This window comes from Scardinius erythrophthalmus (genome assembly GCF_964197995.2).
Source record: "Scardinius erythrophthalmus genome assembly, chromosome: 15".
Classification (NCBI taxonomy): domain Eukaryota; kingdom Metazoa; phylum Chordata; class Actinopteri; order Cypriniformes; family Leuciscidae; genus Scardinius; species Scardinius erythrophthalmus.
The window spans coordinates 27,348,446-27,361,934 of record NC_138235.1 but is presented as its reverse complement, the minus strand read 5'-3'; the positions used below and the strand labels follow the sequence as shown (position 1 = coordinate 27,361,934).

General features: G+C 39.7%; 1 protein-coding gene across 9 annotated transcripts in view; it reads left to right on the top strand.

Moving 5' to 3' along the window:
• Positions 1–13,218, top strand: part of scn8aa (sodium channel, voltage gated, type VIII, alpha subunit a) — a gene marked incomplete at its 5' end in the record, with an annotated part of 62,952 nt that extends 49,734 nt beyond the window's left edge. For all 9 annotated transcript variants that reach the window (XM_081387565.1, XM_081387562.1, XM_081387567.1 and 6 more), the window contains 7 exons: positions 4,722–4,844; positions 10,207–10,491; positions 10,594–10,647; positions 10,719–10,860; positions 10,979–11,076; positions 11,159–11,429; positions 11,542–13,218. In XM_081387565.1, the coding sequence (XP_081243691.1) occupies positions 4,722–4,844; positions 10,207–10,491; positions 10,594–10,647; positions 10,719–10,860; positions 10,979–11,076; positions 11,159–11,429; positions 11,542–12,680 (2,112 nt within the window). In that variant the 3' untranslated portion in view covers positions 12,681–13,218. The remainder of the gene's footprint in view (positions 1–4,721; positions 4,845–10,206; positions 10,492–10,593; positions 10,648–10,718; positions 10,861–10,978; positions 11,077–11,158; positions 11,430–11,541) is intronic.
• Between the last annotated feature and the right edge of the window lie 271 nt (positions 13,219–13,489).

Genomic DNA, 13,489 nt, shown 5'->3' with positions numbered 1-13,489 from the left:
GAGAAACAACCATCACAGAATCATCTGCATATAAAAAAAGACTGCATGAACAAGCAGACTTTAGATCATTTATATATAGTAAAAAGAAAAGAGGACCCAAAACGCTCCCTTGAGGTACCCCACAGTCCATGCCTTTTGGTTGAGACATTTTCCCCCCAATGTCCACTACTTGCGTTCTATTCTCCAGATAGGAGCCCACCCATTTCTGTGCTAATTCACTAAAACCCATGGCTTTCAATTTATACATTAAGACACCATGGTCGACTGTATCAAAAGCTTTTTGTAAGTCTAACATGACCATGCCACAGAAGTTTCCATTATCTACCTCCTTTTTTATATAGTCCGTTAGAAACAATAAACAAGAATCCGTAGAATGTGATTTCCGAAAGCCAGACTGAAACTCATAAAGTAGGTTTTGTGATTTTAAGTAATTATCAATCTGTTCAAAAATAATCCTTTCAATTATCTTTGACAGACAACCAAGAATTGAGACAGGTCTATAATTACCAGGGTCTAGTTTACTCCCTTTCTTATATAATGGAATCACTCTGGCAATCTTAAGGTCATTGGGGAAGCATCCTTGTTCTATCGACCTGTTTATAATATGTGTAATGCTTGGAGTAATAATCTCAGCGGCATCCTCACGAATTTAGATGGAATTGAATCTAATCCTGTGGCTTTAGAGCCATCAAGCCTCTTCAGCTTCTCAAGAACAAGTGTCTCCCTCACCTTTTCAAAAAATAAACTCCCCGCCCGGACACCTAACTGAGAGTAAAAGTCCTGCACATGACTTTCACCATATTGACCAGTCTGACCAGGTAACTTTTCCACAAGCTTCCTGGCAACTGATGAGAAATGCTTATTAAAGCTATCTGCCACCATCTCCTTCTCAGATGTAATGTTGTTGCCAAGATCTAGAGTGATATTACTGTTTTTTGTTTTTAGCCTTTTACTGTAGCCAAGTTGCTTAAGGGATTTCCATAACTTTCCTGAGTCGTTTCTATATTCAGCAATTTTTTCATTGAAATATGCCTTTTTAGTATTACCCACTAATCTATTAACTTCATTTCTTGCCTTTTTATAATCAGCCCAACTTTGCTCATCCTTGTTTTCTCTGAATTTCCCATACTTCGTATTTCTTACCCTAATTGCCTCAAGGACGTCATCATTCACCCAGGGTTCTGTTCTCTGCCTTATTCTATTTTCTTTATATGGGGCTATTTTATCCACAGCTTCTAAAAACATACTTTTAAATAGGCACCATGCTCTGTCCACGTCATTACATTGCAAAACTTTAGACCAGTTCATTTGATTTAAACAGCCATTCAGTGCTTCTTTGCTATACTTTTTCAGTGAACGGGTTTTTATAGAAGTATGACAGTTGAGCACTTCTGTTATTGATTGCTATCAGGATGTGAAGAGAGTTTCAACCAGAATAACAAAAGGTGTTTATGAAAAAATTACTTACCCTACCTTTAAGACATAAGCACCAAGATGGACATTTTGGCATAATTATGTGTGTATTTGACCATTCAAGTGCAATAAGCCTACAAAGAGAACACAATTTGGTACAGGCGTGCTGACAGGCGGCAAGCGCACCCACAGAAATGTGAATTAAATTTTCTTTTTGTGGTATGCTGCGCTTTAAATAACTCTGTTTAATACTACCAAGCATATCATACTTTTATTTGGTCATTCGTCCATGTTTCTTACTCGCTTTGCATGGTCATTGGAACTTATGTGAGACGGCAGGTGAGAAAAGTTTGCTTTCACTGTTTCATTGACATCATGTGCGCGACATCTGTATCCTAAACTCAGTTAGATAATTATTATCTATTCTTTGTGAGACCTGTTAATTTTTCGCGATTATTTTGCATTGAAATGAGGAATTATGCAGGATCGTTGATTTTGCGTTGTATTCAGCGATATCGTGAAAAACTGGAGGGACGGTGTAGTTTTCCTGTAGTTCAAATGGTGGAGAATGACATTAGTAACGTCTGGGTAATGGACTTGATTCTCAGGGAATGCATTAACTAATAAAATCTATTCTTGAATGCAAGTTGCTTTTGATAAAACGTCTAACAAAGGCATTAATGGATCTTAATACTGTATGTCTTTTCACATCTTCTGAGCATTTGGACAGTGCATTGTTTTTTTGTTCTAAAATCTTAAGATATCAAGTAGGAAAATCCCACATCTGACTTAAAATGGAATGCAGCATAACACATAATCTGACCATCCAGCAACTGGCTAAGGATTCATCCCGCTACTAAAAAGAAAAAACACAAACTCAAGTTTGTGAGTTTGCTCTTACTACAGTACATACCTACCCTCTGTCCAATAACCCCTATTCCTCAGTCCTAATCGAGGCTGATGGAAGCTATAGTCCTCTGTGACTATTTCTGGGTTTTTGGACTAACACTTGTGCTAGTTGGGAAGAACTCCTTATCCCAAAGATGGATCAAAAGTTCATTCCTCCCTTCCCCACTCACACCTGCTCTTCCCTTCCTTGAGGTAGTGCTGAGATGTGTTGATGTTGAGGACATGCAGCAGACGGTGAGTTGTCCTCCTGACTAGTCAATGCTCTGTTCCTCCACTGTTCTTTGCTTTTATGGGTGTGATGCTCAGAGGGCTTTCACACGGGGCCGGCATCATATCTAGCATGTGTTTGTGTTGTGTGTTTATGTATATTTATATACTGTGTATATGTGCCATTATTTCTCATAGTCTGTGTCATACTATATATCTGTGCCATCAACCATTGATTGCTCATATTTCTAGTTTTTTTTTTTTTATGTTAAGGGAGTGTGTGAGTTATAATCCATTCCAAAAATATATCTATTATTTGAATATAATGCTTTATTAACTTAATTTTATTTGGGGAAAATTCACTTAATAACTGATCACGTAATGGTATGAGTGACAAACATCAGCCATTTTTGATTATGTTTTGAATCTATTCCGTTTCAGTTGATATTTTTTTTCCTGTCTTCATTTGGTCACAGCCACACATCTCATTGACCTTGCCTTGCAGAGCGAGAGTGCCGGCAGATGAAGAAAGCTTACACTGATGGGCCATCTCAGCCGGTTCAGGGGGCCCCGGGGCCCTCCATAAAGGGGCGCTTGTGGGTTCCGACTGAGGCTAAAGGTGACAATTACCCCCAAAGATCACATGATCTGTAGATGAAGGAGAAAGCTTTATTGCACAGAATCTCCAGTAAAGGACTGATTTTGTGAAGTTACAGTATCTAGCATAAAACAAGAAACTCTTGAGAAAATCAGTATTTTTAATGTGTGAAACAAAAAGCGAGTTTATTTTAATTTATGCCATTAAATCAATAAATTTTTTCAGGATAATTTAACAGCGGATATATTTATTTATTTATTGTTCAGAGATTATTGATGCAAACTGTGCCCTTGTGGGTCAAAACTATTGAAGACTGCCAGTTATTGGCTTGTGGTTTCTAAAATGTCCGCTAGAGTGGTTTCTTCAGTGAAGGAACATGATATCATCATGCCATTGAGAATAAAGCTTTCACCTTTAATAGAATCCCCTCTGTGAGTTGGTTAGCTTTCGATGTTGTGGACTTTTGCTGTGTTTTTACCAAGTCTTCGTCAGTGGTTGGTTGGAGGTGTGCAGGTCTGTTTGTATTCCTTTTCATAGGGGTGCTCAAGCCTGGTGTCCCAATGCCACTGCCTATCCATTGAGATTTTTGGTTCTGAACAATAACAAACTTTTTTGACATTCTTATTTGCGCCAGTCCTTTTCATTGACACCTCTGACACATGAAAAATAATCAATATGTTTCTCTGGAGAGTTATTTTGACCGACATGACCTTTCTGCCCTTTGCGTCCACGTACGTTTTATCCTTTCTGCTAGCATGGAGGGCGTTTACCTTTCCACAATGGATGGCATTTTAAGATTCACCAGGGCTTGAGTTCCCGCAGAGTGATTTTTGTCCTTTGAGTGCTGTCTAATGTCCATTTACTATCTGCGATCCCCTGATCTCCCCCTCCACTGTCACGTTACTGTGTCAATGTGATGCTCTTTAAACAGTAAAATCAATGTAACTTGCAATTTGGCATACATGTACATGTTTACCTGTATTCTTTCTCACAGGTTCCATTAGTTTGTCTGTCTTAAAGTAAATGGGATTTAATGCCTCAGCCAAGAGCCACATGGAGAGACAATGTTAGAAGGGCAAGGGTAAGGTTCTTGCAGTATGTTGGGTTGATTACTTTTTAATGCACATGCAGGGGTCACCTCTATCTTCTCAACCCCCACGTCCCCAAGGTCTCCTAACGTACTTCATCAGCCTTGTGTTTTGCGCTTCTCTGTCTTCTTGTGTTGGAGTCTTATGCTTCTCTCTCTGTCTCTTTCTTTCAACCACAAGTTTCTCCACAGGTGTAAGGAAGCTCACAAGGGTTGGTGACTTCCCAAAACTAACAGAGCGCAAAATCCTGGGTTTATCCTCTGCCTCTGAACCCCTATCTTTACCTGTAACCAATACTAAACATGAGTATTTCAATCTCTCTCTCTCTCTCCTTCTTGGGGATATATACATGTATAAATGCAGTGTTATATATGTATATACCCATCCAAACTGTTGTGTATGTGTGTAAACCAACGTTCCAGCAGCTCAAGAGGCCATCTTTTCCCTCAAGAGCTTTCTCCCGTCTAACAGTATGGATCCTTTTTTGCTTCTCTGTTTCTGTGTAGGTGTCTATAGTCAGCCTTATAGCTAATGCGCTGGGCTACTCCGATCTAGGGCCCATTAAATCACTCAGGACACTAAGGGCCCTGAGACCCCTCAGAGCATTGTCACGTTTTGAAGGGATGAGGGTAAGATACAAAGCTATAGAGCTGATCTCTCTGCATGCCCATTCAGCAGTTACAGCATGCTAGAACTGATCAAAAAAAAAAGAAAAAAAAAAGCAAACGACAAGGACCACCAAAACCATACCGGGGGATTTTTTTTTTAAAGACAGCCGCCAATGAAAAGGGCCTATCCTTTTCATGCACACCTCTTCTGTACCACATTAATGATCCAGTCATGACGCAGCTGAGATAACTGTGAAACATAGGATGTGAAAAGCATCTCTGTTCCCTAATTTAACTGAAATTGGGTGTATGATTGACTACTAGTTAACTTAAGTAATTGTCAAATTGATCAAAGCTGCCTCATTACAAATAATATTTCAAATTGGCCCTGGAGGGGGAAAAATAGCATGAAAAAATGATTTACAAACCAAACACAACACCATTCAAATCCCTTCTCATTTCACAAAGCATTTGATCTGCAATTGGCTGTTCATTTAGCCTGACTCTTAACTTCTGCTTTTGATGGAGAGCCCCCTTCCTTTCATTTCTGTTACACTGACCCTGTCTCTCAGAGAACAACCAGCAGCACAGCACACTTTACCACTGAGGTCCCCACTTCACTAGTACTACAGGAAACTAGATACTCTCGTAGAGTAAGGAACATTTTATATAAATGACCCTTGCTAAGCTCCCACCCGGTTTCAGTTACTTGCTCCGTGTGATTCATTAAAATGTGCTCATAAATATGCAACATTTTAATTGATATTACGTAAAATGGAATGAAGTATGATATAGTAAAGCATCTTCAAAATTTTTTTTACACAAATTGCACAGTAACATGATTGAAAGCTGATGGGACTTTGAATCAACACAACATTAATTTATTGTATAACTCATTACATTAAATAAATAGAACTGCATCATCCAAATGTTGATGCCCATATTGGTGTCATACATGTTAATTTGGGAATGATACATCATATAATGGTATGATTATAATCCACATCATGCACTTGTAAAGATTGATTTAACGATTTCAAAAAATACTTCACGTACAGTATATCCACTTTGGTTTGTCCCTATAGCAGCAATGTTTGCCATCATTTTAAAATGTATTAAAATTGAAAACTTTTATTTTAAATTGTAATTTGTCTAGATAAATGCTCAACTTCTCTCAAAAACATAAAAAAAAAAAAATTGACCCCACACTTTTGGAATACTAGTATAATTGTTGTAAAATTACCATTGACTTGAATTATTAAAGAGCCAAATCCTGATATGGCATATATCAAGAATGCAGAGCTTAGCAAAGAGTCAATTGGTCAATGTGAAACATTTTGCTTTTTTTACTTCAGTCAAAGTGCAAGAATACGTCAGAGTGATAGTTTAACCAGAAATGATAATTGCCTGTGAGTGCTGAATGTTTGAACACATGCAGGTCATCCATAGTCGTCATCTTAACAAATTTGACACCTTTGATGGTTGTGAACAGTTGCACCTGGTTGTTGTCACTTTCAGTCTTTCTTCTCTTACCTGTGGACTGGTTGCCCTGAGCTTCTGTACCCTCTCAACCCCCCCTCACCTTCTCCCTGCCCCTCACCTGCAGCACCGTGCAGCCCCCTCCTTCCTTCCCTCCCTCCCTCCCTCCCTCCCTCCCTTCATTTCACACTGTTCACTTCAGCCCATCTGGCCCCGCGCTGCCCAGCCCAGAGCAGCGTTTGAGGAGCCAATCCGCTGGAGGCTCACCTCACCCCTCTTTGCTTGTCTTGGATCTGCACATGGAACTGTAAAAAGAAAAACCCGGAGTCTGAGAGGGGAGATATTTGCTAAGCTTCTGTATCTATTTGTATTTTCCAGCTGGTTTCCATTTGAAGCCTTTAGCAATTTGGAGTGGATGATGTCTTTTAGATTTGATTAGTTAGGGCATTTATAATAGTTACTAATAATCTGTGGTTTTATAATTAGCCAACACAGAAGCTTAGGAAATGTGCAAGACTTTGGAACAAATAGCAAGTGTGAAGTCTGTAGTTTTTATTTTCAAACAGTGTAAAGCGTAAAGTAATCAGACTAAAGAGATTCTGTGATCTCACACTGCTGTTATAACGAAAGGTATATCTGAACCCAAAAATGACAGACAAGGTTTCTCAGTTATCAAAATTAAAGCTGTATTTGATGTTATGTTTGCACTTATATATAAACAGGGCTCCAGACTGCAACTAAAATGGTTGCAAATGTACAAAAATTTGCGACCAATCTAAAATCTAGTCACCATTGTCGAGTTTGTTTGCATCCATATGCGGTTTTGTCAGATATAATCTTGTTAGATCGTACACAAAGAACAGTGCAAGCCATGATATCCATCCCGCTTTGAAAAAATTACTCTTGTGAAGCGTCTCATTTTAATGTGTTTAAGATTCATGACACGAACATGCTTGTGATTTAGTCGTCTGAGTCAGACTCGCTGAGTCAGTGAATCATTCTGGCAATAAGTTCCCTTGCTGAACCCCAATTCATTTTCAATCCAATGAACCAGGAACTATTACTTATGTAATAATAATAAAAAAAATTAATATTTTACTTTATTTTTAGTCATTTGGCTTTTAAATGTTTCATTTTATTCTGGAGCACTGTTATAGCATTTTATGGCATTTTATTTGATAGTTTTTTGTAATTAGTTTGTGTCTGTCTTTCTGTCTTCTATCTCTTAATACCTTTAGTATTGTACTTAGATTAGACCGTCATTTTTGGGTGAATCAAAATGGTTTTCATAGATTTGTTCTGTTTATGTACCTATAATTGGATTCATGAGGGTGTGTGAAATCAATTCTATGTAACCTGTAGTAACATATTAGTCAAAGTACAGAGAGAACAATGAGTTCTTACCCTAGAGAATAGTCGATATCAAAGTTCATCAACTGATATGCTGTTTTGTTTGAAATTAGCACAAAAAAAAAGTTAAAAATTAATAAATGATTTGACAAGGAGACACAACTTTGTAGAGAAAAAACCCGCTTAGACTGTGGAGTGTTTGCCCTTTTTAATAGCCAATTCTCTGGCCTGATACAACAACCCAGTATATTAGGAAATAATTCTTGTTTGATGTATGTTTTGATTAACTGGAAATCGATTGACCTTATTCAGTCATTCTATCCTAACAAACATTTATCAAACCCCAGCCAGCTTTGAAATAGCAGAAATCTCTCCACACTGCTGCCTCTCCTGTCCATTTATTTATTAATTTTAACGGTTCTTGAGATTGCACAAAGATGTCATGTAACACGCATGTCCTGTTCAATTGCCAATGCACATTATGCACTTTTGAAAGCCATTTTCCCTCACTTTAATATCTGTGTCGATTCTCACAAAGATATTTTATGTCTATGTGACATTTGAACATGTAGTCTCTATTGAAAGATGGACAGTAATTCTCCTGACAAGTGCTTTTTCCTGGGGATCTTTTCCTTTAATCTTAAGCACTCCAAATTCATACCTAGTCTTTCATTATTACTCGTCCTGTATTTCTCTTTGAATACGTACAACAAATCAGCAGTTAAAAGCACCAGCTAAAGTCAGACTGGTCCCCTGCACTTGCTGAGAGAATCCTGCTGTCCTTTGTGCCTCTCTGTGTGTTTAAGGGGGGAATATGGCTCCACTTTTCAGTATGTGAGAGATCTGCATGCTCAGCTGCCTGCCTGAGAGCTGCGGCTCGGCTGCCTAACACAGTTAGTGAGCGTCTCCTGGCACGCTCTGCTCATCGCTAATCACTGATGGACAGTGTCCTGACTGGGACGGTGGGGGAGGGGAGGGACTTGGAGGCAAAAGGGGTGCGGGGAGGATGGGTTGATGTAAAATGTTTTATGTTACTCAAGCTTGCCATGGCTACGTTAAAGTAGTTGGGTGGTGGGTTGTAGTTTTTAAGGGTGCAAATGTTTGCTTTGGGTATGTAGAAGTCGTTGTGTGAGTCTGTGTGGCATATTTGTATGGAAGGTGTTGCATTCATTTTTATAAATATACTGCTAAGTCAAATGGATACTATTTAGGGCCATGGTCCTGGAAGACCCCAGCACTTCACGTTTTATTAGTAGTACTTTTAGGTCTCAATATGCATACAATATATATTAATAAAGGAGAAAAATACCCAAATAACCTGCTGCTTCCACAGAGATTCTGAATTGTGTGTCTGGCACTTTACTCCTCTACAGTGGCCTCATAGGTCACGTAACTGTGCCAGCATGTTGGATGTAGTGTGTCAAGATTGTATTCATACAACACACCTGAATACATACTTCTCGACTGTTAAAAAAAGTAAATTATGCAAGTTCTTCATCAAATCCAGTACACAGAACATGTTGTGCAACATCCATGTTGTGCAGTGCTGGGGTAGTCCAGGTCAGGACCAGAATAGAGAATCACTTATTTTTGAGATTCAAAAGATTTCTTGAAACTAGTATTTGCAAGAAATAGTGTTAACTTTGTAAAGGTCGTAGGCCACCCAAGAAAAACAAAATGTTTGTTTAAAGCTATTTGTGCTGACAGGTTTCTCAAACCTCTTCTCCAACTCACATTCCACCAACCAATCAATTTACAAATCCCACTAAGTTAATTGCTTGACTATTTATAATAACCTTAAAGAGACTTAACCATTTGGTTATGGATTAATATTCATGAACTAAACATGAAGTGTTGATACATCACAACCAGTCTATAGTCAGCGAGCAATAGCCCACCACACTGCAGCTATCTTAGAAGAACTGTTGTTTTACTGTTGTAAAATACTATTCTTGAACAACCAAAAGAGACTATTATATATGTGCAGGAATGCAAATTAATACTATTTGGTTGCTGGTTTTGTCACAAAGTATGTTGCTGCCTGTCTGCAGCCTCATGTAATGCAAGGTGACCGCATCTTTCATACTTTCTAAAAAATGACTTTGGGAATGAATAGGGAGATCTTTTAGTATAACAAGGCTGAATTCATTGCGAACACAGTGAAAAACTGCTTGCAGCCGAAGTCTGCTGTAAGACTTTTATTTTTAGCTTAGATCACTTGACCTGAAGTTGTCTCCTGTGTGGGAAAACAACATAAAACCAGCTTAAGTCAAGCAAAGAATTATAGCAAGAAATTGAAAAAATGTTATCGGACCGTTCAGACAATAAGCTTCAAGCTGTTTTCTTGGATGACCATGTGACTGAAACATGAATTAAAGAGAGTATATAATTTGTTAATATTTGAACTCGAGCAATGTTCATAGTGGCATTCTTTGTTTGTTGTGCCATCCAAATATGCAGCCACAAATGTGAGTGTGTTTGAATGTGTTTCTGTATGCTAGGCCATTTCCCGTCTCTTACACTATACCGCCTTGTCTGTCCTACTCTGCTCTAGGTGGTAGTCAACGCCTTGGTGGGTGCCATCCCTTCCATTATGAATGTGTTGCTGGTTTGCCTCATCTTTTGGCTGATTTTCAGTATCATGGGTGTCAACCTGTTTGCGGGGAAGTACTACTACTGCTACAACCAGACCGAAAAAGCATACTTCGATATCGAAACGGTCAACAACAAATCAGATTGCCTATACTTGATGCAACTGAACCACACTGAGGTACGCTGGAAGAACGTCAAAATCAACTTTGACAATGTGGGCGCTGGTTACTTGGCTCTACTGCAAGTGGTAAGTCTACCTGAGTGTTTTAGTCTCTTGTTAGATGGTACACTGGCTAAAGAAATAGTGTTGATATAACACTGATATTAACTTTCCCTTTCTACCTCTAAGGCAACCTTTAAAGGATGGATGGACATCATGTACGCAGCAGTTGACTCGCGAAAGGTGAGATTTTTGAGCAATCTTAACTGCAACCTGAATCAAAGTACCTGTTTAAAATATATTTCTCTCCTCAGGTGGGAGAACAACCGAAGTATGAGGACAACATCTACATGTACATCTATTTTGTCATCTTTATTATATTCGGCTCTTTCTTCACCCTCAACCTCTTCATTGGTGTCATCATCGATAACTTTAACCAGCAAAAGAAAAAGATAAGTGTCCACTTTTTACCTTCACTTAAAACTATTTGCTCATTCTAAAGAGTGGTTTTCACTTTAACTTTAGCTTTTTGAGTAGATTTTAACCAAATATTATTTATGACTATACTTTGGAGGTCAGGATATATTCATGACTGAGGAACAGAAGAAGTACTACAATGCTATGAAGAAGCTTGGCTCAAAGAAACCTCAGAAACCCATACCCAGACCCCAGGTACATCACTGTTAAAAAGTGATACTGTGCTTACTGACTTGACACAAATAGTCCTAATCTGTGCTATTTTTCTCTTCTTCAGAACAAGCTCCAGGGGATGGTGTTTGACTTTGTGACACAGCAGGTCTTTGATATTTCCATCATGATCCTCATCTGTTTGAACATGGTCACCATGATGGTTGAGACTGACGATCAGTCACAAGAGACCGAAAATATTTTGTACTGGGTCAACTTCATCTTCATTGTGTCCTTTACCTCTGAATTTGTCCTGAAGCTCTTTGCACTGCGTCATTATTACTTCACCAACGGCTGGAACATATTTGATTGTGTTGTGGTCATTCTCTCTATCGTGGGTAAGTGAACAATGTTTCATGGACTTTTTTATTTACGCTTTGAAATACAGCACTTCATTTTTGGCTAATTTTGTCCTCTTCTTCTCCTTGTTTCTTATCACCCAAACCACAGGTATGTTCTTGGCTGACCTGATTGAGAAGTACTTTGTGTCTCCAACGTTGTTCAGGGTAATCCGTCTGGCTCGAATTGGGCGTATCTTGCGTCTGATCAAAGGAGCAAAGGGCATTCGGACTTTACTGTTTGCCCTGATGATGTCACTGCCGGCCCTGTTCAATATCGGCCTTCTGCTGTTCTTGGTCATGTTCATCTTTTCTATTTTTGGCATGTCAAACTTTGCCTATGTGAAGCGGGAGGCTGGCATAGATGACATGTATAACTTTGAAACATTTGGGAATAGTATGATCTGTCTGTTCATGATAACCACCTCAGCGGGATGGGACGGCCTTCTCGCTCCCATTCTCAATTACCCACCAGATTGTGATCCGAAGAAGGAGAATCCAGGTACTACGGTGAAAGGTGACTGCGGAAACCCTTCAGTGGGCATCTTCTTCTTCGTCATGTACATCATTGTCTCGTTTCTCATCGTGGTGAACATGTACATCGCCATCATTCTGGAGAACTTCAGCGTCGCCACAGAGGAGAGCGCTGACCCACTTTGTGAGGACGACTTTGAGTCCTTCTACGAGATCTGGGAAAAGTTTGACCCCACTGCTTCCCAGTTCATTACCTTCGCCAAGCTGGGTGATTTTGCTGACACTCTGGAGCACCCGCTGCGTGTTCCCAAGCCCAACACAATAGAGCTGATCGCCATGGACCTGCCCATGGTAAGCGGCGACCGCATTCACTGCCTAGACATCTTGTTTGCCTTCACCAAGCGTGTGCTGGGGGATAGCGGTGACCTGGACATGATGCGGCAACAGATGGAAGAGCGATTCATTGCTGCCAATCCTTCCAAAGTGTCTTTTGAGCCCATCACCACCACTCTGCGCCGCAAGCAGGAGCATATGTCTGCCTCAGTCATCCAGCGCTCTTACCGTGCATATCTTATTCGGAGAGGCTTCATCTGCAAGCGCTTGCTCGGCAGCAGCAGGCTGGAGAACGGCGGGACCAATCAGGAAAAGAAAGAGAGCACACCTTCTACTGCCTCGCTGCCGTCCTACGACAGCGTGACCAAACCTGAGAAGGAGAAGTTGGAGGAGAGTGACAAAAAGGGCAAAAACCAAAAAGATGTCAAGGAATCTAAGTGTTAGGAACGATGGAGACCGAACTCCGTAGTCGAGACTGAAACTATCTGTTCCAACAAATGTATAGAACATCATTTGCAACAAAAAACACAGAGATCTTTGGGGGAAAAGGTTGTTTACAGACAACAAATGCACCGGTGCAACAGGAAAGCAGCTTGGTTTTTTACAGCTTTGATGATGACCAAACCAACCTATGAGCTTACTGTCTTACATTTGTGCTTAGTGACCAATATTTTACTGTTCCAACTGCAGCCAAAAGGCACTTACAAGGAGAAATAAAATAATGACCTATGGCAGACATCTTTGATAGGGACCACCTGCCAAAGGACAAAGCAGTACAAAGTAAACTCATTAGATGGATTCCTTTGCACCACCATGTGTGGAGTTCAGCATTCCTCCGCTACGGACATCCCTTTCAAACACTACACTGCCGAAATCCGACGGAATCCTCCCGTTCATCCCAGGAGGATTCTGGGATGTTGTATTTAAACCATAGGTGAACCAGTAATAACGATGTTAAATCAATCATGTGGAGTGTCCGCAGAAAAAAAAACAAAAAAAAAACGGAACAATATGCAAGGGTTTTCCGTTGTTGTGATGAATACCCCACCTTATTTGACCCACAAAAATTAGGGGAAAAGTTCAGCCCATGTCATTCATCTCGTCATCATCTCTTTGTTATACTTACAGGAAAAAAAAAAGACATTTTATACATGGGCTTTCACATCGATAATGGGTTGGGGTTTATCAGGGTTTTGACTTGGGCTGAAAGAGACTTACTCAGACCGAGTTCCTGGTAAATAAATAATTAATTG